Source organism: Sus scrofa, chromosome 13 (assembly GCF_054392235.1).
Source record: "Sus scrofa isolate SSC_HxYL_T2T_F1_AM1 chromosome 13, Sscrofa_HxYL_maternal_Yorkshire_Landrace_v2.0, whole genome shotgun sequence".
Classification (NCBI taxonomy): Eukaryota; Metazoa; Chordata; class Mammalia; order Artiodactyla; family Suidae; genus Sus; species Sus scrofa.
In genome coordinates this window covers 68,615,680-68,643,298 of record NC_139395.1, presented here as the reverse complement: position 1 = coordinate 68,643,298, position 27,619 = coordinate 68,615,680, and the positions used below count along the sequence as shown (strand labels likewise).

General features: G+C 40.8%; 1 protein-coding gene across 1 annotated transcript in view; it reads left to right on the top strand.

Moving 5' to 3' along the window:
- The first annotated feature begins 2,220 nt into the window (after positions 1–2,220).
- RYBP (RING1 and YY1 binding protein) overlaps positions 2,221–27,619 on the top strand; it is an 85,660-nt gene continuing 60,261 nt past the window's right edge. The window contains exons 1-2 of the mRNA XM_021069217.2: positions 2,221–2,453; positions 3,201–3,326. Of these exons, the coding sequence (XP_020924876.1) occupies positions 2,422–2,453; positions 3,201–3,326 (158 nt within the window). The 5' untranslated portion in view covers positions 2,221–2,421. The remainder of the gene's footprint in view (positions 2,454–3,200; positions 3,327–27,619) is intronic.

Below are 27,619 nucleotides of genomic sequence, written 5' to 3'. Positions count from 1 at the left end.
CAGCCACATCAGATCCTTAACCCACTGAGTGAGGCCAGAGACTGAACCTGAATCCTCACAGACACCATGTTGGGTTCTTAACATGCTGAGCCACAATGAGAACACCACTTTTTCTTTTTTTTGAAAAGGTAAAACAAGTCAAAGACACACACACACACTCTAATATACTAAAAAAGTCAGTCTCCTAAGGATAACCAAATGACAATGAATTTGGAATGGAAATCTACACATTTAAGCTAACAAAAATGAATTACTGGTATAGGCAACACTCTGGATGAGTATCACAAATATTATGTTGAACAAAAGGTGCTGTCCAGATACTACAGTACATACCATATGACCCATGCGTTCAGGCAAAGCTAATCTGCAGGGAAAATGAAAATATTCTATATCTTGATTTGGATGGTGCATGCAAAGGTGTATGTAGCAGATACACATAAAAATTCATGGAGCTACAAAACAATTAGAGTGCATTTCACTCTAGATAAATAATCAAGCCACTACCTGTAGCTCCCAGCTACCCAGTTTCCTTCCCCAGAGGTTACTCCTCCAGCTGGGATTTCTTAATGCCCCTTTTCTCTCAGTACCTTCACACTAGGGGCAGAGTTCTGGGAGCATGCCAGGCAGACACTAGAGGCCAAGGCTGCAGGCACTGGGCCATGGCTAGTGTGCATGCCCCTTGCCTTTCTCTGGCCTCTTTGGCCCTCAGCCCCACACCTTCCTCCTCCTCTTCCTCCTTTCCTCCCTGAAGTTTGGGAGTTTGCTGACCATGGCTGAACAGTATTGTCCCAGCTGGCCCTCCAGGGTGTGCCTGCCTAGAAAGAACAGCGTGTGCTGATCAAGCTTATCATTGACACAATCCCTCCCTCTTTTATTCACTCCCTTCTGATCCCTGGGCAGATCCTAGGACTTCTTGCTCCCTGGGCATTCAGTCTCCGTGAGCCTCCCTGGTCTCCTGACCTGGAATGCTTCCCTTTTATGGGGCAGTTTTGATAATAACTCATTTTATGTTTGCATATAAACTGGGGATGGGGGTTCTCAGTGGAAACTAAGGGCCCATATTATCTTCCCGCCACTCCCCTATCCCCACCCCCAACTTCTAGCAGCATCCGTTGACCCTGTCCCTCCCCCCACCCAGGACCAACCCAGCCCAGCCTTTTGTCTTATTATCTGTGGTCCTCCCCCTACCACGATTCCCCCCCCCCCCCCCCGCCCCATTGCCTAAGGGCAGAGGGGACTGAGTCACAGTCAAGCCAATCTAGCAAGCATTCTTGGAGCCCGGTGGAAAGCAAAGGGTACTACTTGTTCGACTCCAAGAAGCTTCTAAAGCAGGGGAAATGGTGCACAACCCAGGCCCAGTTGTAAGAGTTCTCAACCCAGTACTCTGTATTGATCCTTCCTAAGTGTGGGGCATTAACCTGCTTGCTCTTCCTGCATTTCGTCTCTGAGTTCTCCAAACAAGCCGAGGAGGATGATTACCAGACTCATTTTGGAAATGAAGGCGCTGAGGCATAAGGTTTAAACTGCCGGCATGTAGCCGCCGGGATTTGAACAGCAATTTCCCTAGGGAAACGCCCTATTTAGGCTATGGGGGGCTCAAGCAGAAGCTGAGTGTCGGGTATCAGGGGGACATTTAGTTGTGCCACACCCTTTCTGCACAGTTCTCTCCTGTGTCAGGAGCCTGGGAAGGGGCTTCTGGACGGTGCATTGGCTAGCGGCAGGGACTTGGAGGGAAATACAAAGCACCGCGTGGTAGAGAAGTAGAAGGGCGTGGGGAAAAGAGGCCCTGCCAGCTCCCAGGGCATTGCAAGCCTCGAGGTATTCCTAGCGTCGCGGCTGTTACAAACCCCAGCGGCGCGCGCAAATTGCGCGCAGTTACTTCCTCGTGGTGGCTACGGGGTCGAGGTATCCACGACACCACCACGGGGCGGCGGCGCGGGGCCCGAAGTCCGGCGCCGGCTCCCGAGCGCGGCCACGTGCGCCCCGCCAGGCTCGCACGCTCCGGCGGGGCCACCGGCAGGCACGCGCCCCCAGCGCGCACACACTCCCGGGCACGCACACCGACGGCCCGGCCCACGTCCGCCACGCCCCGCCCTCCCCCGCGCCCCGCCCCCGCCCTCGCGGCGCCCGCCGCAGATTTCCCATTGGCCGCCCAGCGGGTGACGCGCGGCGCCCGGCCCCGCCCCTCGTCAGTCACTCGGCGGAGGCGGCGCTGGCGGGGACTAGTCTCGTCCGGAGACTGGCAGCGGCGGCGGCGGCGGCGGCGGCGGCGGCGGCCGGAGCTAGAGCCCCAGCGGCTGAGGGCGGGCGGGCGGGCGCGGGGGAGGGAGGGGGGCCGGTCCGCGACGACTCCCCGGACGGCGTTTCTCCTCCGAGCGGCGCCGGTTTCTGCTTTGGGGGGGGCGGGGGTACAGCCCATCCATGACCATGGGCGACAAGAAGAGCCCGACCAGGTACCTGCTCCGAGCTGAGGGGGCGGAAGGGGAGGGAGGGCTGGGGGCGGGCGGGGGCCGGCGACGACTAGGCCCCGGAGCCACCCGGGGCGGGGGGAGGCGCTGCTAAGATGGAGATCCGGGGGCGGAGGGAGGCGGCGGCGGCGGGCGGTGGCGGTGGCGGCGGCGGCGGCGGGAGGCGGTGTCGCTCCCGCTCGGGGCCGGCGGCCGTGCGCGCCGCAGCCATGGCGGCTCCTCCTTAGCCGCCCTCCGCCGCCGCCGCCGCCGCCGCCACTCCTCCCAGACAAAGGGAGATTTAACCAGGTGGGGAGGGAGGGAGGGCGCGAGCATGGGAGGGGAGAGGGAAGGAGCCGGCCCACTCCCCGCCGGCGGCCTCGGGCTGCCCCTGCGCGCCCCCTCCAGATCCGGCCCGCGGCTCCCCTCCCGGCCCCCCCAGCCCCACGCTCAAGTCCACAAGTCCGCCCGCTTCCTGCGCCCGCCGCGGCCCTTCCCGGGGCGCCGCCGCCGCCTACTGTGCGAGGCTGCACGGCCCGGGCCCAGAGGCTGCAGGGTGCCGTTGGGGGCGCCCCGTCCCTTTCCCCGGTTCCTCCTCGGCCCCGAAAAGAGTGGGTGGGTGGTCGTCCGAGCGAAGTTTCCAGCGCTGGATTCCTGCGAAATTACGACGGCTCACCAGCGCCTGTGTTTTGCTGTCTCCCCTTTTTTCCTGCTCCCTGACTCTTCCCTCCCCTTTCCCTCACTCCTCCGAAGGCCAAAAAGACAAGCAAAACCTGCCGCAGACGAAGGCTTTTGGGATTGTAGCGTCTGCACCTTCAGAAACAGCGCCGAAGCCTTTAAATGCAGCATCTGCGATGTGAGGAAAGGCACCTCCACCAGGTATTTGAGATGTGTTACCTTTTGTTATAAGACTTTTTTTTTTTTTTTTTTTTTTTTTAATGTTGGGGAGAGGGTTGTGAGCTCTACTTTTTGCCTTCTTTCCAACTTGTTGATTACGGCTTTTTCTACATTTTTTGGGGGGGGTGCGGGGGGAGTAGTTGATGTGTGATTTTGGTTGTGTGTATTTCATGTTGGGTGCAAAGCCTCGTGTTCACAGAATGATTTATGGAAGGGAGTTTTTCCAGGTTTCGTCTTATTTCAAACAGACGCTGTATTTATTTGACACTTGTATCCATTGGCTTTTGGTATTGGCTCCAAAAGAGAAGCAGCTGTACCTTTGCTATGGATTGTAGGACATTAGATCTTTTACTTTTGCCGTGTTCAGAATGTTTTTAATTGGTCTGTCCTGAATTATTTTTCTCTTAAGAAATTTGGTGGTGCTTGTACGGTAACATGGTGTACAACGTGGTGGTTGTGTTTTTACTGTCTTGAACTGCAAATGTCTTTTTTTCCTTGCACTTGAAAATAAATGCTGGGGTTAGATAAAGAAAGCGTTTTTTGGAAGACTGAACTGTCAGTTTGTGTGTTTTTTTCTGATTAGCTCCTGAGGAGTGGTGATGGAAGACGGTTTTTGTAAAATGTGAAATAAATACTGTGATTACATTGAAGTTTGTTTTTAAAGCCTTATTAAATGAAAAGAATGTTGAAGGAATTCCTTTTTATTTTGGTGAAGGTAGTAAACCGCATGGTATCAAAACGAGTTGAACTACTGCAGATTTAACATTTAAATATACTTGAATGAAATGTCAAAGCTGATTTTGTAGTCTTCTGGTCATCCGGTATTTGTTTCTGTGATTTTAGTGTTTGAATTTAAACTACTGTTTATGTCATTGAATGGGCAGGAATTGGGGTGTGTGAGTGAGAGAGAGAGAGGGAAGGCAAAACAGAATCAATGAGTTCCTGGTGCATCTTTAAAGTTGATTGCCAAAAATCTCATCAGGTATTTGTTTTTGAATTGGTGGTGGTCCAGCGTGACCGTGCAGTAGTAGTACCTCCACAGTTTTAACTGGACATTGTTCTTTGACTAATGTGTCCTGTTAGAGTTTCATTGCTTTATTTATATTTGGGAATAAATAAGATATTGGGCAATCTGAAGAATATAACCAAGCCACATTTGCGACCTATGAGGCAGCTGTGGGATGAATTGGCCCAATTACTGGAGGAACAGTTCTGTGAATTCCACTAACTAATAATGAGACCTTTGAATAAAAATACTTAAGAAGTAAAAATATTTCCCTATAGGTTGGTTGGTTGTTTTAATTGAAGTATCTTTGATTGACAATGTTGTATTAGTTTCAGGTGTTAAGCAAAGTGATGCGCACACACACACACTTTTTTAGATTCTTTTCCCTTATAGGTTATTAGAAAATATTGAGTAGTTCCCTATGTTATGCAGTAGATCCTGGTTGGTTATCTGCTTTATGTAGAGACGTGTGTATATATTTATCTCAGACTTAATTTATCCTCCATGGTAATTTTCAAAGTAAATTCATACCAATATTTTGTATTATCATAGAACACATTCAGTTAAAATAAAAAACACTTATTGGAAGTTTAATAGATTCTGTTTTGCTCTCTAAAACAGGGAATTCCATCAAATGTCATCAAAGTTGAGAAATGTATTTGTTATTTAAAGCAATAGTGATTGTATTTTATTTATGAGTAATGTTTTTTTACATGTAGAATCCCTCAGAGGCCAAACCTCTTTATTGTGGTTTTGCTTTGAGTGTTACCGTAGATGATGTGCAAGTAAATGGCTAGGAAACTCCTAAGAACTTGAGAACTTTACTGGTGAAGAGAAACTTAAAGCAAATTCAAAAGTTCACATCCGATGTATTGCTGGGAATAATTACAATAAAATACATTTCAGTTTCTACTCTACACATGTAAAAAATCTGACTCATCAGTTTTTTGGAAGCATGATTTTTAAATACTATAGATGTTTAAAAATTTTCAGTCACAGACAACAGTGGAATTCACTTTTAAAAAACATTAGTAATGAAAATATTGCAGGAATAGAATACTCACCTACTATCTTAGGGAGTTTTTTTTTGTTTGTTTGTTTCTTTAGGGCCGCACCTGCGGCATATGGAGGTTTCCAGGCTAGGGGTTGAATTGGAGCTGTAGCCACAGGCCTACGCCACAGCCACAACAACTTGGGATCCAAGCGTCTGTAGCCTACACCACAGCTCATGGCATCGTCAGATTCTTAACCCAGCCAGGCCGGGAATTGAACCAGCGTCCTCATGATTCCTTTCCACTGAGCCATGATGGGAACTTCTTTAAGAGTCTTAATGTCATTTTATGATGTTTGTGGTTGTGTAGAATTTTAACAAACATTTTATTTTATTTTACTATTTTTTGGCTGCCCTGTGGCATGTAGAGTTCTGGGCCAGTGATCATATACAAGCCGCAGTTTCGACCTATGAGGCAGCTGTGGGAACTTTAGATCTTGTAACTCACTTGTGCTGGCCTTGGAATTGAACCTGCATCGCTGGTCCAATTTCACCACATCGGGAATTGATGAACACACATTTTTAAAGACCTGAGAAGTTAAATTCTTAGCAATTCATGATCCTTTTTTTTTTGGTCTTTTTGCTATTTCTTGGGCTGCTCCCGCGGCATATGCAGGTTCCCAGGCTGGGGGGTCTAATCGGAGCTGTAGCCCCCAGCCTACGCCACAGCCACAGCAACGCGGGATCCAAGCCGCGTCTGCAACCTATACCACAGCTCACGGCAACACTGGATCGTTAACCCACTGAGCAAGGGCAGGGACCGAACCCGCAACCTCATGGTTCCTAGTCAGATTCATTAACCACTGCGCCACGACAGAAACTCCCATGATACTTATTTTATATTATTGTCAGTATATTGGTGTGTGAGATCTGTAAGTCTTCATGAAAGATTTTATTCTAGATATTCTATGTCATTTAATTAGAAAGCAAATAACATTTTGGCTTTTTCTTTTTTTTTTTTTTTTTTGGCTGCACTAAGGGCATTTGGAAGTTCCCAGGTCAGGGATCAGACCTGTGCCACGGCAGTGCCAAAGCAGTGCACACACAGAGTCAGTGCCTCATGCTGCTGCAGTGACAACCCTGCATCCTTAACCACTGCACCGCAGCAGAAACTCTGTTTTCACCTTTCGTAAACTGTGAACGGGTTTCTTAAGGGAGGATGAATTTCATAGGTTTTTGTGCTGTGCTGTCCAGTGTATTAACTGTTGGTTAATTTTTCTGATAGTAGTTATTACTGCTGTGTTTTTTTTTGGCTTTGTAATTTTCTTGATAGCACCAATGTTTGGCATGTGCTGCCTTGTATAGTTTTAATCAGACTTGTTGATGCCAGTGGAAAACTTGTTAGATTTTAGATGCTGGGAAATAGGCAAAATTTTGTAATTTTTAGAATAATTTTTAGATAATAAAAGGACTTCTAACCCCTTGACCAGTATTGAAATTGGGTTTTATTGCTCTGAACTGGTGTTTTGTATTATAACAGCCTCACTGGTGGCTAGCCAATGGTAATTTTGGAGTTCATTCATTTTTTCGTTGTTATTGCCAGTATCTACCTACCAATCAAGCAAGGAAGTCAGCTTTGAATTAGTGGTAGTCCAGTAAGATACAGAAATGTATTTACCTTTTTTTTAAAAAAAAATATATATATATATATATATATTTACCCTTTGAGAATAGATTTGACATTCCTTAATTGATTAGGAAAATATTGCCACTCATCCAGATAACATTTATTAAACTCCTAGGATGTGAAACATTTTGCTCAAAACATCAGAGACAGGAGGGAGATGTTAAAAGGTTGGTAAGATACGTACAGAAATGGCTACAGTCCAAGTTGCCAAGGCTGTAGGAGAGGTATAAATAAAGTGCTATGGGAGGTCTGAGCAGTCTGACTTGGGCATCAATTAGAAGAATTCCCTCTCCCCTCAATTCTTCTGGAGAGGAAGAATTGATTTCTACAAAATTACCTGCCATCTTTCACTGTTATTGCCATGTGTACCAGATAAATTTAATTCTGCAGGTGGAGTCTTGAAAGTGATTCGGAAGGTCTTTTCTTCTTTTCATAGCAGCAGAGAGCAGAATGAAAGGTCAGAGGCTCCAAAGGAATGTATTAAGGGAAGGAGGCAACACTTAATCGGCTACTTGGAGGTTTAGGGGACAGTAGAGATCTTTATTTTGGATGTATTATCAATTTTGTTTTAGTCATCTTTAGTTCTTAAATATACTCCTTTCCCCACCTATACGGCTCCTCTCTCTACCCTTTGCTAGTTGTTATTTTTTTTAATAGCTTTATTGAGACATAATTTACATACCATAAAATTCACCAATTGTATAATTGTGATTCAGTGACTTTTGTAATTTTAAAAAGTTGTACAACCATCACTGCAAACCAATTTTAGGGCATTTCTATCACATTGAATGGTTTCTTTGTGCCAGTTCTGTGATACACTTTTACTGAGTCTTTAACGTTAGCGCATGGAGCAGGCACCTGCAGCTGGAAAAGTTGCCTCCCTGCCATGCTGCTGTATTCTGAGCTTTTCAAGGTAGAAAATAAAGGAATATGTATGGAAGGAGGTGGTGGTGGGGGAGAAATGCTACCTCACTCCTAGGTGATAGCTAAAGTAGTATTTCCCAGCCTGCTTTGCCAGTCTCAGGAAAGAGGATGCTAGCTTTTAAAAGGCAAAAAACCAACAAAACTACAAATTCACAAAATTATCTAACCACCATTCTGCTAAGTTGAAGTTCTTGAGTGTTGGGTAGAGTAACTTCTTAGACTTGGTGATAAATAAAATATATTTTACTTTTGATCCTGTTATATCTGAATGCAGTGATCTCTATTGTAAAATAAAAACTACCTAAACATTGCTACAGCTCTTCATGATAAATGGCTCTTTGATAACAGTGCTGCATTGAATACCCCCCTGCAAATGTACTACATTTAGAACTTATAGACAAGTGAAAGTGAGGAATTTGCTTTAGATGTAGGGTAAGATTGTGTGGCTTAAAAAAAAAGAAGTTGGTACTTAGGATTTGAATGGGAAGTTTTAACTCACTTGTTTTTGTGTAAAACATTTTCCTTGTTCAGGAATTCCCTGATTTTTTGCAGTTGTAATTTTGGACTTTTTCTCCCTTTAAGTTCAGATACTCTCATAACTCAAAAGTCTCTTGAGGAGTTGTGAAGTACCTTAGAAGTTTTAGGGGAAAACACATACTTAGTAAAACGTGAAAGTTTTGGTTTTTGCTGGAAGCATGAGAAGTGCCTCATCTTGTGATACTTTTCAGATAGGAAGACTCCCAGGAAGCAGAGGGGGTGTACAGGCTGGAGCAGAGCCAGGCCCTTTCCCACGAACGGTTCTGGGTCATCCACCACAGTGGTTTTCCTCCTTCAGCCCCATTGGTTTTATTGTAGTGTTTGTCTTTCATGAAATTTCTCCATAAAATACATAGAAAAATTACCTGTCTTCCAAACCATCAAACCTTGTCAAACCTTTCAGCTTTGAAGCTGGTACAAAAGCAGGTACGGTTTTAGAGATCACTCTTCTTACCCAGAAACAGTGATAATTTATTTTGTGTTTACTACTACATTGGACTTAACTGATTTATTGGTACTGACTTGATCTTATGTATACTCGGTGACCTTAAAGTAAATTACCTGGGTAGTTGTGGTTATTTGACAAGTTTTTATTGAGTGCACAGCCATCTGGGCTTTGGGATGTACAGCAGTGGTGTACAGACAGACGAGATCTTTGTTCTCATAGAGCTTAAAGTACCATGGAGAGGAAAAGAAAATAAACATTAAACAAGTGAACAGAAAAATAAGGTAATTTCAGCTGGATACAAGTGCTCTGAGGAAATCACAGCAGGTTAGGGAATTCTGCAGAATGATGAGAACTGGGTGGTAGGGTGGCTGTTTTATAATAAAGACAGTGTTGAGATACACACCTGCCTTTTAGAAAACACTAATGCGGAGTTCCCATTGTGCCTCAGTGGAGACGAATCTGGCTAGTATCCATAAGGACTCAGGTTCCATCTCTGGCCTCACTCAGTGGGTTAAGGATCGATCCTGTGTTGCTGTAAGCTATGGTGTAGGTTGCAGCTCATATCTGATGTTGCTGTGGCTGTGGTGTAGGCTACAGCTCCTATTTGACCCCTTGCCTGGGACAAAAAAAAACAAACACTACTGCTGCTTTCTTTTGGAGCGAGGGGGTAGTTATTTTTGGAGGTTTACCTGTACAATTAGCTTATTTGGCTGGGGACAATTTAGAATTGGAGGCTTTGTGCATATATCTTTTTTTCTTTTTTTTTTTTTGTCTTTTCAGGGCCTCACCCACAGCATATGGAGGTTCCCAGATTAGGGGTTGATTCAGAGCTGTAGCCACTGGCCTATACCACAGCCACAGCAACACCAGATCCGAGCCCTGTCTGCGACCTACACCACAGCTCACAGCAATGCTAGATCTTTACCCGCTGAGCAAGGCCAGGAATTGAAAACACATCCTCATGGATCCTAGTCCTATTTGTTGCTGGTAAGCCATGATGGGAACTCCAGCTTTTTGCATAGACTACTCAACTTTTAGTTGTGTGTTGTAGACTAAATTCCGGCCAGCCATCATGCCGGTAATATCGTATTGCAGTTGACCCTTGAACAAACTGGTGGTTAAGAGCTGCCAGTTCTCACTCCCATGTGCAAAAGTCAAAAATCCAAATAACAGTTGTCCCTTAGTAGCTGAGAAGCATTGGTTCTGGGACGGGCCACGAAATCCTTGTGTGAGTGGACCTGTGCAGTTCAAACCCCTCTTGTTCAAGGGTCAGCTGTTACTAGGATGGGAAGTTTGGTTATATATTATTTTTTCATGCATCATATATTTATAGTGTGCTTCCGTAGATGCTGAAGAAACTCCAAGTGGTTGTAGTTTACCAAAATAGTTGCCAGCACTAATTCAGTTCTTAAGGTCTTTAGGTAATAGCGGGTCTCCAAATGTCTCCTTTACAACTTGAACTAAAAGATTCTACAATCATTGTGACTCTCATTTGATCTTTTGCTCTATTTCCAGGGACTTTTCTTTTTGTGACATCTTTCTTTATGCTTTCTATCACTAACATCCCTCGTTTGTTTGTTTTTGGCCTGTTTATTTATTTTTGACTGCCCTCAGAGCCTGTGGAAGTTCCTGGGCCAGGGATCAAATCCGAACCACAGAAGTGACAACACCAAATCCTTAACTGATAGGCCACCAGGAAACTTCCTGCCTATTTATTTTTAAGTAAACTTTTTAAACAGTGTACATACAGAGGAGTGTACAAATCACAATTATAAAGCTTGACGAACTTTCATAAAGTGAGCATACTTCTGTAACCTGCACCCAGATTAAGAAACATTACCAGGCCTCAGAAGCCCCTTGTACTTCTGCCCATCCCATCCCGATCCTAACTTCTAACATCGCACATGAGTTTTGCCAGGTTTTGAATTTTATTTAAGTGGAGTCATAGAGTATATACACTCCTGGGTCTGGCTTCTTTCTCTTATTGTTAATGTTTGCGAATATCTATGTTGTTGTGAGCGGTACCAGTGCAGTTTTATTCTAAGATTATCTTAGAGCTCAACTTTGCTTGCAGGCCCCAACACATTCTAGGGATAGGATCGCTCTTCAACATCTGTTCATTACCTATACTCTTGAACACAGCCATCTCCCAGCAACAGTATAAATCCACACGTTTATTAGGGGAAAGGAATAAAACCTGATGTGTGGAACTTTCTGGTGTATATGAACAGGGTATACTTTCGCCCCTCACAAGTAGTATTGTTCACCAGTCATTTATATTTCAGGGTATTGGTTAAATAAACAGAGAATTCCTGCTCTCAAGGAACCTACCAAACTTGTTGAAATTTTAAGACCATAAAAAGATGGCCAGTGGTGTGAACGCAATAGTAGGTATGGAACAAATGAGTACCTGGTAGAGACCATAAATGCTTTTTAGAGGAAATAGATAGTCTGTGGGGTATATTGGGCCTTCTTCCCTGAATCTGAGGTTGTATTTTATTTTAACTTATGTGTTTATTTATTGTAATTATTATTTTTTAATAGTATTTCTCCAATACATTTTTTTTTCTACTGTGCAGCATGGTGACCCAGTTACACATACATGTTCGCATTCTGTTTTCTCACATTATCATGCTCCATCATAAGTGACTTGACGTAGTTCCCAGTGAAATCTGAGATTTTTAAATTAGACCTTTTTGATTCTTCAGTGTAGGGTTTATTGTCACAGGTTGATTGATGCAAGTTAGTTTTTTGCCCCCTCCTACCTCATTTTTAACTGTTCACTCTCTTTAGATGTCATCCATACCCTTCCTCTTCTCTTCACAGGCTGGTGATTCCCAGATACTATTTATTACCACCAGTCACCACCCCCATTCATACATACACATGATAAACAGTTCCACCTGGTTCTTGGGCCTCTCCACTTGGACAGCTTAAATTATCTTCTGGTTCTCATTGCCTTTAGGATAGAGTCCAAATCCTGAGCATCACAGGGGGCTTCTGATTTGGGCCCTTTATTTCTTTAGAATTTTTTGGAAGTAGCCTACCATGACCCCATCTGCCCTCCAGAGACAGTATGTTTCATATCAAACAGCTTGATGTTTTCTTAGCATGGACCATGATGTCTCATTTCCATACCTTCACATATTCTTTTCCTCTGGATGTCTTCTGAAATGCCACATTTTCCTTTTGTAACCTGGCTGACTCCTGTTTGTCCTTCTAGATGTCTCAGAAGCCTTACCACCACCCTGCAATCATGTAGACCTCAGCAAAATATTCAGACTGTGTTTTCATTGATTATCTCTGTTATGTTTTCACCGTTTGGGGGGGCATGGTCTTTCTTTTCATACCTTTAATTTTTACAGTGCCAGGCACTTGGCAGGGATTTAGTAAATGTATTTAAAATAGGTGAAGACTGGAAGTTTGAATTGGAGTAACCTTTAAAACTGTTCCAGTTGGGTCTAATACATATTCTTGCTCATTAGGGCTTGTGTCTTGTCTATAAAGTTAATGGATTGAGGAAATTTGTCCTTAAAAAGTAGTAGTCTCATTTTCTGGTTTTGTTTTCTAAACATATTCTAGAAATTAAACACAGACTCACAACCTTGAAGGCCTGGGGCCATGCATTTAAAGTAACCTCCTTGGGGTGATTTTGAGCTTCAGAGCTTTAGCACATTTACTTAAATGACAACTGTGACGGTTTTTAATTCATTTTTTTTTGCCGCCCATTTGGTGACTTTATCAGCCAAAAGTCATGGAAAAGTCTAATAAATCAAAGGATCTGTCACATTGTGCAAAACCGGTTTTTGAGGTGTGATAAATAGCAAGGTGGCTGTTTGTACGATGGTACCTAAAGGCAGTTTAAAATTGGCTACAGAACATTTTGGGTGTTTTTGGAAGTGTTATGCTGTGCTGTCCATCATGCTAAGTTCTTTCTTGTTAACATTACCCATAACTTGTTAGTTGTACCTTGTACATGATGTATATTATTGTTATTTAGATTAGTTACATGTGTTAGGTTGAGGTCTTGACTCATTCTTTTTTTTTTTTGTCTTTTGTCTTTTATCTTTCTAGGGCCACTCCTGAGGCATATGGAGGTTCCCAGGGTAGGGGTCCAGTCGGAGCTGTAGCCGCTGGCCTACGCCAGAGTCACAGCAACACCAGATCTGAGCTGCATCTGAGACCTACACCACAGCTCACTGCAATGGCAACACCGGATCCTTAACCCACTGAGCAAGGCCAGGGATCGAACCTAGAACCTCATGGTTCCTAGTCAGATTCGTTTCCTCTGCGCCATGACGGGAACTCCTCATTCATTTTTTTATTTAGCTGTAATTTCAGTTCTGTGCAATGATTGACACAGACTACAGTGCCAAAGATGAATTCTCAGTAAAGGTATTGCAAATAAACTTTTATGTTACTCAGAAATGATAAATACAGATCTTTCTCAACTTCATCTAAATAACCCACCGTAAGTTGAAAATACTGAAAGTTGAAAATAAATTTAATGCACCTAACTTGCCAGACATCAGACCTTTAGCCTAATCTACCTTAAACATGATCAGAACACTAATAAATAGCTAATTGTTGGACAAAATTATCTAATTATACAAGACCTATTTTATGGTGAAGTGGTGAATATTTTATGTTACTTACTGAATTCTGTACTTGAAAGTGAAAAACAAAATGGTGGTCTGGGTAAGGAATGCTCGTGTCTATCAGTTGTTTGCTCTTGTGATTCACTGGCTGACTGGGAGCCAGGCATCTCCCCACCATCACCAGAGAGGATTATACCACATATCTTTTCTTTTCTTTTTTTTTTTTGCCTTTTTGCCTTTTTGCCTTTTCTACGGTCGCTCCCCCGGCATATGGAGGTTCCCAGGCTAGGGGTCCAGTCAGAGCTGCAGCCGCTGGCCTACGCCAGAGCCACAGCAACGCAGGATCTAAGCCGCGTCTGCGACCTACACCACAGCTCACAGCAACGCCGGATCCTTAACCCACTGAGCAAGGCCAGGGATCGAACCTGCAACCTCATGGTTCCTAGTCAGATTCGTTAGCCACTGCACCACGACGGGAACTCCTATACCACATATCTTTAGCCCGTGGAAAGATTAAAATTCAACATTTTTTTTTCTTTTTTTTTTTTTTAGAGCTGCACCGGTAGCCTATGGCGGTTCCCAGGCTAGGGGTTGAATTGGAGCTGTAGCTGCAGCCTAGGCCACAGCAAAGCGGAATCTGAGCCACATCTGCAACCTACACCATAACTCACAGCAATGCCGGATCCTTAACCCACTGAGTGAGGCCAGGAATTGAACTTGCATCCTCATGGATACAAGGATCCTCATGGATCCTCAGATTCATTTCTGCTGAGCGATGACAGGAATTCCAAAATTCAAAATTTGAAGTGTAGTTTCTATTGACTAATGCCGCGTTATGAAGTTGAAAAATCTTAGGTTGAACCATTGTAAGTTAGACCATCTGTAGTTGAAATCACAAGGTAAACAAGTGAAATTTTTACTTTTAAATATGATTAGATCTTTATTCCTTCTCTCCTCCTTCTTGACAGTTTAGAAAAATCTATTTAAATTATCCTTTGGTTGGGAAAAGAAAGGCTATGTAAAAAAAAAAACAACAAAATTTTTTCAAAACATTTTTCTCTGTAAGATCGTTAACAATACAATTGAAGATGAAACTGATAGTCTTGGGAGGGAAAAGAAATTAACAGTGACGTAGGATGTCAGTTTCATCAGATATTAGGTCTTAAAACAAAGTTCATGGTGGTTAGTCAGAGGGAGAAAAACCTGGTGACTGCTTTCTAAGAACAGATCAGATTTTATATGTAGGCTATGAATTTTATGCACTATTTTCACTCTATTACAGATATAAAAATTGTGTCAGTAAGTGCTTCAGGAATATTCAAGGTGGCAAGGAATAGGAATTCAACTTAGACTACCTCAAATCAAATTAAAACAAATGAGTTTACTGGCCCACATAGCCAATAATGAGAAGGATACCCTTTGAACTCAGAATCAAAGGAGGAATTGCAGGAATTAATCACTTGCCCAATTCCTGGACCATTCTTTGTTGGCTAGACAGTGGGATACTGTGATTAGTAAAGCTTAAGTGCCTGCCTCCTCTGTTATTTGAGGGGAGAGCCAGATAGAGAGGAGAATAGCTACTGTAGTTTAGTATCCTGGCTTTGTTGCTGGGCTCATAGTCATGATATGTTCAGTTCTAGTTTCAAACTATAATGAACTCCTTGAAGGCAGGAGGTCTGGTTATCAGGTATTTAAACCAGCACCTTGTAAACTTTTTATCATATATAGATAAAAGGAAAGAAAGATTACCAGTGAACACTGGTAAAATTTAAAAACATTGATATTCTGTAGGTGTATTTCCTTTATTGTTGTATATGATCGCTGATTTTTTTGCCTTTTAATTATGAAGGTAATTCTTACTATACAAACTTGGGGACAAAACAGAAAACCAAACCAAACACGGTTCACCCATTATCCTGTCATTCAGAATTGTTTTTATTTATTTATTTATTCACTGGATCACAAATATTTGAGTAACTGTAGGTGCCATGTTTTTAATGTGCTAGTTCATTAAATTTTCAAAAATGATGTAGACTGTAGTTCCATGTGGGAATAGGAACATGAGATAGTATGTAATATGAAACAAATCCAGTTTCTTACTGGAAAGACATATTCTAACCTAGTTTTACATGGTTCATTTTGGATTCTTCTAGGGGCAAATATTTTGTAAACGCTTCATGGTTTTAGGATTTCTGTTTATAGAAAATAAAGTTAAAATCCAATTTTCAGTTTTCTTTGTAGGTTTTTCTAATTTGGGGAAAAATGAAAATCATTGGTTTCTTGCTACTGTTTGTAGGGGAATTAACTTTGCCCAAATCCTTTATTAAAGAACACTTGAGTATACAAGGCAACCCAGATTAAATGTTTTTATACTAAATTTATTTAGAGTGATGGTTCTCAAAATTTTAGCATGCATCAGAATTACCTGGAAGCCTTGTAAAACACATTGATGGGGGTCACCTGAGAATTTGCTTTTTTTTTTTTTTGCTTTTAGGAGCTGCACCCATGGCATGTCATGTGGAGGTTCCCAGGCTAGGGGTCTAATCGAAGCTGCAGCTGCTGGCCCACACCGCAGCCACAGCAATGCAGGATCTGAGCCATGTCTGTGACCAACACCACAGCTCAGGGCAACACTGGATCCTTGACCCACTGATCGAGGCCAGGGATCGAACCCAAAACCTCAAAGTTCCTAGTGATTTGTTTTCCGCTGCTTCATGACGGGAACTCCAAGAATTTGCATTTCTTATAAATTCCTACGTGATGCTGATGCTGCTAGTCTGGGGAGTGCACTTTGAAAACTAGTTTAGGTGACCTTAAATTCTCCTTTAAAGAGAAGCCAGCCAGGCTTTGTCATGAAACTGAAGATAGGTTTTGATGCTTATAATGGCATTTCAGAGTGAACTTAAGAGAGGTAAGTGATCGACATTCTAGGAACCATGTTTCTAATCCAAAGCTGGCATTAGAGGTGATTCCGTAATTAATAAATACATTGTGTGAAGTATAGGAATATTGGTAAATTGGGGGACCATTTCAGCTAAACTTGATTTTTACATTCTAAATCAGCTATTATTGGGAGTTCCTGTTGAGGCTCAGTGGAAATGAATCTGATTAGCATCCGTGAGGATGAAGATTTGATCCCTGACCTTGCTCAGTGGGTTAAGGATCCGGTGATACCGTGAGCTGTAGTGTGGGTCGCAGACACAGCTCAGATCTGGCGTTGCGGTGGCTGTGGTGTAGGCCAGCGGTACAGCTCTGATTAGACCCCTAGCCTGGAAACTTCCATATGCTCTGGGTGCAGCCCTAAAAAGACAAAAAAAAGTAAAAATCAGCTATTATCTAGCACTGCCAACAATTTGGTTGAATTTTGGATATATTTATTTTAAAAACTTACTTTTTTGCAGCAAATGTTAGAACCATATCTTTTTTTTTTTTTTTTGTCTTTGTTGTTGTTGTTGCTATTTCTTGGGCCGCTCCCGTGGCATATGGAGGTTCCCAGGCTAGGGGTTGAATCGGAGCTGTAGCCCCAGACCTACGCCAGAGCCACAGCAACGCGGGATCCGAGCCGCGTCTGTGACCTACACCACAGCTCACGGCAACGCCGGATCGTTAACCCACTGAGCAAGGGCAGGGACCGAACCCGCAACCTCATGGTTCCTAGTCGGATTCGTTAACCACTGCGCCACGACGGGAACTCCAGAACCATATCTTAAAAATCAGTAAACCAATCTTCTAGTAAAATGTTGGCAGAGACCATGAATAGGTAATTCATGAAAGAACTACAAACTAAGTTAGGAAAGTGAGAAATGTGTAGTATTATTCAGATAAACACAGAACAAGGTAACATTTTTTGGAAGTCAGAAATTAAAGATAAAAAAAATTTAGTGAGGCTGGAAGGTGGGCATTCTCACAGACCATTAAGGGATGGCGTGTAAAAAAGATTTAAAATTTCTGAAGGCCATTATGGCAGTTGGTATCAATTACTTTAAAATATTTTGTGTCCTGGGAGTTTCCCATTGTGGCTCAGTGGTTAACAAACCCTACTAGTATCCATGAGGACATGGGTTTGATCCCTGGCCTCGCTCATGTTAAGGATCCATCGTTGCTGTGAGTTGTGGTGTAGGTCTCAGACTAGGCTTGGATCTGGCGTTACTGTGGCTGTGGGTGGCTTAGGCTGGCATCTGTAGCTCCGATTTGATGCCTAGCCTGGGAACTTCCATATGCCACAGGTGCAACCCTAAAAAGACAAAAAAAAAAAAAAATTGTGTCCTGATACCCAACAATTTAATTTCTAAGAATTTGTGTGATCTGCATGTAAAAATTTCTGTGTATATATATTAATTGCATTGTTATTATAACAAAAGAAATCAGCAAGGAATTGTTAAAAACTATGGAATAGCCATGAATATTTTGCAGCTCTTAAAAATGTTTTGAGGAGTTCCCGTCGTGGCGCAGTGATTAACAAATCCGACTAGGAACCATGAGGTTGCGGGTTCGGTCCCTGCCCTTGCTCAGTGGGTTGACGATCCGGCGTTGCCGTGAGCTGTGGTGTAGGTTGCAGACGCGGCTCGGATCCTGCGTTGCTGTGGCTCTGGCGTAGGTCTGGGGCTACAGCTCCGATTCAACCCCTAGCCTGGGAACCTCCATATGCCGCGGGAGCGGCCCAAGAAATAGCAACAACAACAACAAAAGACAAAAAGACAAAAGACAAAAAAAAAAAAAAAAAAAATGTTTTGAGATTTTTCATATACTGGTGGTAGGAATGTAGAATGGCACAACTACTCTGGAAAATAGTTTGGCCAGTTTTTTTTTTTTTTTTTTTTTTTTTAGACGAAACTTAACATATGATCTAGGAATTTCACTACTGGGCATTTATCCCAGGAAAATGAAGAGTTACATTCACACAAAATCTGTTCACAAGGTTCATGACAGCTTTACTTGGAGTAGCCTAAAACTGGAAACAGAAAAGTCCTTCAGTATGTGAATGGTATATCCATACCATGGACTACTACTCAGCAATTTAAAAGGAACAAACTGTTGATACACACAACTGGCATGGATCTCAGGGGCCCTTATGCTGAGTTGAAAAAAAACTGAACTCTAAAGGTCACATATTGTAGGATACCATTAACATTCTTGAAATGACAGAATTACAGAACAGATTAGTGGTTGTCAGGGGTTAGGGCTGGTGAGGAAGGGAGGGAGTGGGTGTGATTATAAAGGGGTAGAAAGAGGGAGATCTTTGTGGTGATGAAATAGATCTGAATCTTGATTATAGTGAAAGTTTCATGAATCAGGCATAGAACTATTTGTACAAATTATGTCAATATTAAATTTCCTGGCTTTGATTTTTATAGTATACTAGAATCAAAAAGATGCAATTTGAGGGAAATTGGGTTGTGTGGAACCTTGTACTTTTTTTTTTGCACTTTCCTGTGAATCTATAATTATTTCAAAGTAAAAATTTGAGAAAAATTTTAGAAATATGTAATAAAAGAAAATGCTCTTAATATATTAGAAAAAAGCTACAAAATGATAAAATGATCCCACTTTAAGTAATATTTCATACCATTTCATCTGATATGTATACCTAGAATTATGACTGATCAAAATAGTCTCCTTAGCAGATAATGGTTTTTTGTGTGTGTGTGTACTTTTCTGTAATTTCTGTAGTGTGGATGAGTTAGTATCACTTGTACTCAGCAGAAAACATTTTTTAATAGGAAATTTAAAAAAAATGATCTAATTGTGGAATATTGAACTTTTTTTAGATTATGGCAATTTAAAGGTTTTTTTTTTTCCTTTTTCCTTTTACTGCTGCTCCTATGGCGTATGTAAGTTCGTGGGCCAGGGGTTGAATTGGAGCTGCAGTTGAGGCCTGTGCCACAGAAACAGCAACATCTAGATCTGAGCTGCATCTGCGACCTGTGCTGCAGCTTGTGGCAATGCTAGATCCTTAACCTTCAGTAGGTTAAGAGAGGCCAGGGATCAAACCCTTATCCCCCTGAACACTGTTGAGTTTTTAACCTGCTGAGCCACAACGGGAATTCCTGAAGTTTTGTTTATATTGGTTGCACTTGGTATTAAAATAGCTGTTAAGATTGGAAGGTATTTGTACTCTAAAACATTATGTTTTTAAATTTAAAATTGTTTTGTGTCCTTTAATTTACAAAATCCTGTATGATATTCTGAATTAGTGTTGTCCAGTATATGTATTATAAGCCGCATGTAATTTTAAACTTTCTAGAAGTGATAGTAAGAAAGTAAAAAAAAGCAGATGAAATTACTTTAGAATATATTTTATTTGATTATATCCAAATAACTATCATTTCAACTTGCTTGATTTTTTTAATTTTTTTTTAATGGCCACACCTTCAGGATATGGATGTTCCTGGGCCAGGGATTGGATTGAACCTGAGCGACAGCTGTGGCAACGCCATTTACACACTGTACTGGGCTGGGATGAAACCCACACCTCCGCAGTGACCAGAGCTGCAGTTGGATCCATAACTCCTATCATTTCAACTTGTAATTAATGTAAAATTTCAGTGAGATGCTTTACATTCTTTTTTTCATACTGTCTTCAAAATCTAGTGTGCATTTTCCAATTATAATACAAGTCAGTTCAGGCTAGCCACATTTCCAGTGATCAGTAGCCACATGTGCCTAATGGCTACCATATTGAAAAGTAGTTGCAGTAATAGTTGAGAGTCAAGGCTTTGGTGTCAGACCTAAGTTTGAGTAACATACCAGCTCTGTCATTTGCAGACTTTGTAAACTTGGGTATATAACTTTAACTTTTGCTTTAGTTTTTCAGTTATGGATGATAATTTCTTTTTTTTTGGTCTTTTTTTGTTATTTCTTGGGCCACTCCCACGGCATATGGAGGTTCCCAGGCTAGGGGTCTAATCGGAGCTGTAGCCCCAGACCTACGCCAGAGCCACAGCAACGCAGGATCCGAGCCGCGTCTGTGACCTACACCACAGCTCACGGCAACGCCGGATCATCAACCCACTGAGCAAGGGCAGGGACCGAACCCGCAACCTCATGGTTCCTAGTCGGATTTGTTAACCACTGCACCACGACGGGAACTCCATGGATGATAATTTCTCCGTAGAAGTATTCTGAGGATTAAGTGAGTGAATCTGGATAGTATACTTGGCACAGGACCTGGCACAGAATACATAATATAAACAATAAATATATAACTGTTGGCAATGTTGTTACTTCAGTAGTTTATGTTATTAAATTGAATGACTAAATCATTCTAAAGGTGCGACTGACTTCTTAATGATAATGCTAGTGAATAAATATATAAGAAGTATATGCGATAACCTTTGTTTTCCAGAATGAAAGTTTTAGGCCCTAACTATTATGACTGAATAAATGGACAAATATTTGAGCACTCATGTATAAAATATTGCACTAGGCACTCGAACATTAAGACTGTAAAGTCCTAAGATGATATCCTCAAGTACTATGTTTGCATCGTACTTTATAACATTTTGCATACCAGTTTTACATCTGTTTTCCCAGTGTAAAACTCAAAGCAATCCGAAGAGGTAGTTTTTATTCCAGTTTTCATAGTTGAAGAAGTTGAGGCTCAGAAAAGTAAAGTAACTTGTTTGGATTCTACTCAGAATAGAAGAGATAGAAAAATTACTTAATTAAATGGACAAATTAATATGGTATCAAAGTGTTTTAACTGTATTTTTCTAATTTTTTTTTCCCCTTCTACCTTTGATCTCAGGGAAGAAAATAGCCCTCTCTTTAAATTTAAATTAGGAGAAGTGATACTATAATGTCAGTCAAATAGCTACCTAGCTCAGAATTATCCTGCCATTATTAGCCTAGGAAGATCACCTATGATGTAAAAAAAAAGTTAACATAAACCTGTGATGTGTTTTGCTTGTTGTGATGTTTCCCTTTGTTGAATGTTTCTCATTCTGTCTCTTGGTTTAATATACCCAAAAAGTGGGCTAAGAGTATGTTCTAAATCTTGACTGCCTTAAAATCAGATTCTTTGAAGTACTCTTTGTTGCCTGCCTTATTCAGAAAATTACACATTTCTTTGGAAGAACATTTCATGCCACCGCTAAAGTCAGTGGTAAGAGGCAGTGAGTTTGTGAATGATTGACTTTTCCCAATGCAGTGGTGCACCAGAAGGCAGTCATCTCCTGAGCAGAGTCAAATGGAGCATGTGTCATTAGGTGTTCAGTCTCTCTGTTCTAATATGTAAATTCTTCTTTCACTCTATGCATTGCTGACCTTATTTCTGGTTTCTTCCGTTAAGAAAATTGAGGGAGTCACAGGATATCCAGTTTGTTGTTGGGTGCTCTGGGACAAAAATGTGTAACAATGAACTGTCAGCTCATCTTGACAACTACTTCTGGTGTGCATTATCGAAGCATATTTATAAGGAAGTGAATTATATTTTGGTGCCTAGGACAGGAGTAATGGTAGAGGGAGGTTCTACCCCTTGGTTTTCTCTATACCTTTTTTCAGATATATTTCCTTTGGCTCAGCATGAGTTGCCTGACTGCCTTTCTGTATAACCTATACTATAAGTTGAGAACTAAATTCTACACAGAGAACCCATTAGAATCCCATATGAAGGACTTAATCATTTCTGATCTTGGTGATCCTTAAGATATGAAGTTCTAATTTTTTTTTTCCCCCTTTTTCTTTATTGAAGAGTTGTCAGGATTGTGGAATGTGGCCAGCCTAATTGGCTTTGGGGATGAAATTTGATGTAATATAATCATATTTCAAAGATTGCTATTTTGGCAGGGGCAGTCTTAATGCCTATGATTTCTTAAAAGTTTCAATTCTGCTACTGCAGTTACATTGTGTAAAAGCTTTAAAAATAACATATTGCTGGAGTTCCCCTCGTGGGGCAGTGGTTAACGAATCCGACTAGGAACCATGAAGTTGAGGGTTCGAGCCCTGGCTGGCCTCGCTCATTGGGCTAAGGATCTGGCATTGCCGTGAGCTGTGGTGTAGATTGCAGACATGGCTCGGATCCTGCATTGCTGGGGCCCTGGCGTAAGCTGACGGCTTTAGGTCCGATATTAAACCCCTAGCCATGGGTGTGGCACTGGGAAAGACAAAAAATAAATAAAAATAATGCATTGTAAAATATACATGTTCAGATTTGTGTGCTAGGTTGGATTATAAAACTGTGGGTTGCAGTTAACACTTGAAATTCCCTGAAATTCACACAACTAGATTTGTTTTCTCCAGTTCTGAAATAGCGTAATTTCTGTCAGTTTTGGTAGTTTATGGAGTTCTCATTATGGCTAAATGGGTTAAGACTCCTCCTAGTATCTACGGGCATGCGGGTTTTATCCCTGGCCTCGCTCATTGGGTTAAGGATCTGGCGTTGCCATAAGCTGCAACATAGGTCTCAGATGTGGCTTGGATGGGGCTTTAGACCGGCAGCTGCAGCTCAGATTAGACCCTTAGCCTGGGAACTTCCATATGCCGCAGGTGTGGCCATAAAAAGCACCCCCCCCAAAAAAAAGTTAGCTTATAATATAATAATAAAATGACTCATGTATCATGATGCCAAGTTACTTGTCTTAAAATATATGGAAAGTAATGTATTCGTAGTGTCTTATCCTCCTCCACTCCCAAGATTATGCTTTCTCTATTATAACATTTTGGCATTGTTGAGTTGATATGTAGCTGAATACTTACCTTTTTAAAGTTGTAGTTAATCTTTTTATGTTGAAATTCTTTATTTATGGGTAAACATATCCTTGTCCCTGATTTTTCCAAAAGAAATGACCAAAACACTAGATTCAGTTAGCTCCTGTTAAGGATTTTTAAGATAATAGGCTTCCCATCAGAACACTTGATATGGAAGATGAGGGGTTTTTTTGTTGTTGTTTTTTGTTTTTTAAAGTACCAACAGGTGTACTGCGGCCCTAGGGGTATTCTTACTTAGTCTCTGTTATATCATTTAATTAAAAGAATGTTTCTGATGCCTTTTTTTTTTGTTTTTTTAGTTTATATTTTTGAAATAGTTAATACTTTATCATGCCTCAAAGCAAAGCTTGGTTCTAATAGAACAGCTATACATTGGACATTTTTCATGCTTAGCATTTATTGGACAGCTATTTATTGAGTGAGTTAGGTGCTGTAAGTGTAACACAGATCTGAAAGGAGCTTCATTTAGAGAGAACAGGAAGAACAGTGGGATACAACTCCTCAGAGGCTTTGGTCAGTTCTGCACCCCACCAATAATAATGCTGATAAGGGGTAACATTTAATGGGCATTTACTATAGAGCAAGCATAGTATTAAGATTTCAGGCATTGTCTCATTTTATCCTTACAAGGCTATGATGTACATGTAGATATATCCCCCCATTTTACAGATAATGAAATGGAGAGGTTACATACCTAGCCAAGGTTTAAATAATACAGTTAAATTTGACTTGGATCTTCCAATATCACAAGGTTTCCTATTGTTTCTATTTAATCTTGTCTGAAAATGGTACTGCATCTATACAGCCATTCAGTCCATATATTGTCAATTTAGACACTCAGCCATAGCAATCAGATAACAAAATTTTGTTGATTTATTCCTCCTGTATTTCTGTTGTTAGTACCTCAATTTAATTCCTGATCATTTTGGTTTTTTTATTTCAGTATGAACTTAATTAATCACAAGTCTTACATAGTTTAGATCTGTACTTGGACCACTGTGTTAGCCTTGAAACTTGTCAAGTAGGTGATACCTTCAGAAAACATTCAGCTCATGCAGCTTGTCTGCTTAGAGTCCTTAGTTGCTGCCTTGTTTGTTGCCCAAGGAGGTATTCCCTTGTTTCCTTAAACATGACATGCAAGGCTCACCTTGGTTGGGCTCTGTCCCACCCATCAGCTCATCCATGCCATATCTTAGGTCAATCTTAGTGTTCCCTCAACATGTTCTTTCATGCCACTGTGCTGCCTGATCTCATGCTACCTGAGAAATGCCACTTTCTGCTTAAAGACCCAGCTCATGTCAGCTTTGGAAAAACCTCCCTTGATTCTATTCTATGGTCATTGAAGCATTTTGTGTGCATTCTCCAGCATTCCATAGCATCATTTTTTATTGGAATTTCTTTTTTGCGTTTGTTGGCCCAAATTTACGTTTGCAGCACTTGTGGGCAGGCTCAGTGACATACTGATTTATCTTCAGAGGCAGGGTTCTCTATGCTGCTGCTTTTTGTACTCTTCATTATAACTTTAGAGTGTAATCCATTCTCATCTCTTACTTAAAATCTTATTTCCTTTTTAAAATAATTGTGTCATGTATTGGTTAACCCTCTCTGTAAAGATGTGTCCATTAAAAAAAAAAACCCTTGGTAAAATGACTTGGAAATAACTTCCTCTAATTTTACTCTTTGCATAGTCTGTTGTTACTCTTAGGATAGGTCCCTTGATAATCTCTCTTTCAAGTTTATACCTGCTTTTCTGCTCACAGCTGAGACAGCAGTTGATTGCAAAATAGAATTCTTCTGAAGCAATATCTGTTTTAAAAAAGTGATCCTTCTCAGAAGAACTCCCAAAGAATGCCTTTCTCTTTAATTTCATCCTGTTCTCTGCTTGCTGGCTTAAAGTTTTAGAAACAGAGCTGTCCTGAAAGGTTTATAAAAGACAGTGAGTAGAGGGTCTAGGCGAAGGATATGGCTCAAGGAGGAAAAGGTGGGTTAAAATCGACAGGATCATGTTCTTAGTAATTTTGCAGCTACATAGGACTCAGTGATTGTAATTAAGCAAAAAAGATCTTCAAGAGGTGGGCTAGAGAATTTTTTGAACTGTTTAGTAATTTAGGTATATTGGGATTTTACCAATTTTTTTTCAGGAGTCAAGTTCTAGATATTTCCCTTTCATCTGGTACTGTTTTATAAATGAAGCCTCTTGTTAGTATTTTCAAACTTTTTAACCTAATAATGAATTTCATGAGAGAAGATAATTTTTCCTGATGAATTGGGATGTTTTGGTAGAAAAGAGAATTGGTTAAATTTTAAATTAATCTATTAGCTATTAATAAGCACTTAACAACTGGAGCATGAATTTTGAGATAAATAAATCCTCAGTGAAAAATATAAGGTTTCCACATAGCTGTTCATGTGGAAACTTATAAAGTCAATATCTAATTTTAAAAAATATTTACAAGCAGGAAATGTCCCATACACAGTTGAATAAATCTAGTACACAGCAACTAGGTTAATCAGTAGATGGGAAAACTTGCTAAATCACAGTTCAATTAGAGTTAATCCTAATATTTAATTAATTTATGCTAACCTGAATCTTTGAAATTCTCCTGTGGTTTTAAATGGTGTATTTTCAGAATTAATTTTGTTCATAACGTGCTCACAGAAAGTTAGTGTGAGGATATTTTTTTTGTTTGTTTTTCTCAGTGACCAGTATTATCTTTAAAATATGCTTTTTTAGTTTTGTTATCACTGGAAGTTTTTTTTCCAGTTGAATGGTTTTTATTCAAGTAAATAGGTCTGAATTATCTTCCCATCCCCCTTTCCTTTATCCAGACTCTATAGTTTTATATGAAATGCTTTAGAAATTTTTGCCTGTAACTTTTTGTTCAGCTGTCTTGTTTAAAAAGTAAAATTGAAATTTACAGTAGTTTTTATTCTCCACGTTCTTAGTAATAGGCAGTGTGGTGAAGTGGAAAACCTTTTTAACTCTAATATAATGACAAATATATCTTGGATTTTCTTTCTTTCTTTTTTTTTTTTTTTTTTTTTTGGTCTCTTTGTTTTAGGGCCGCGCCAGTGGCATGTGGAGGTTCCTAGGCTAGGGGTCGAATCCAAGCTATAGCTGCCAGCCTGTGCCATAGCCACCGCAATGCAGGATCTGAGCCGTGTCTGCGACCTAAACCACAGTACACGGCAAAGCCAGGTATCCTCGTGGATACTGGCTGCATTCGTTAACCACTGAGCCACAATCGGAACTCCATATCTTGGATATTTTTATGTCATTTTAACTTTTTTAGCCTTAATGCTAGTAATGAGATTTTCAAGAGATCACAGCTGAACATCTTTGACTTTATGATGGTCTCTACTATTATGAATTTCATTTTTAAACTTTCTTTATGTAATTGAGTAAAGCTGTCTGGATTGTAGACAGTAAGATGTTGTATGTGGTTTACTTGTGATCTTGATATTTTTCTCCTTTGAAGAATAGGCTCTTGGACTTAAGAATTGTTCTTTAGAGTCAAAATATTTGTAGTGTGCAGATAAATCATACTTTTTCTGTAGTTCTGTTCTTGAGGATGCAGTTGACCTTCAGTTTAGCACATATTTGTGGAATACATTTTATTGTCTGTGAATTGAACACATTTTTAATTATTTCCACTGGCCATATTTAGAATCAGAGAAACCAATATTCTTGGCCTTGCCTGTTTCTGCTTTACACAATGAAGCAAAGTTAGAGTGATGAATGTGGAGTTATTAGTGCCAGTTTCCAGTTGTCATATATGATTCAGAATTTCCTCATTTAAACCTCAAATTCGTTTTGATCATTAGCTCCAATATTTTTATCACCCCCACTTAAAAACAAACAGAAAAATCCCCAAACAAATAAATAAAACAAAACCCTAGAATTAGATCAAAAAAGACTTTTGGCAAATGGAAATTAACTTACTTTTCTTTCCTCACCTCTGGCTTTTCTAGACTCAAAGATTCCAAAAGTAGGCGAAGAAGTCCCACGACTCCCTCTTTCCAGCCCCATGAAAAATTTTAGATGACATGAAACAAGGAAGAGCTCACTTAGATAACTGATAGATGACTTGAAACAAGGAAGAGCTCACTAGATAACTGACCTTTGAGTAAATTTAGCCTGACTATGTTTCATTCCTTTCATATCTTTTTTTGTGTTGGACATAAAAACATTTGGACCAGAAACTGGTATGGAAATAAGGAAGAGTAGTATTACTCTACTGTAGGGAATATGAGAAATAGCATAGTGGCCCCAAAATTACACGAAATTTTAAGCAAGCTGGATTTATGGTCTCTTCTAGCCTTTGGGAAAACCACTTTATGCCTTGGTGCAGATTGTTTTTGAAAAGATGGGTGTT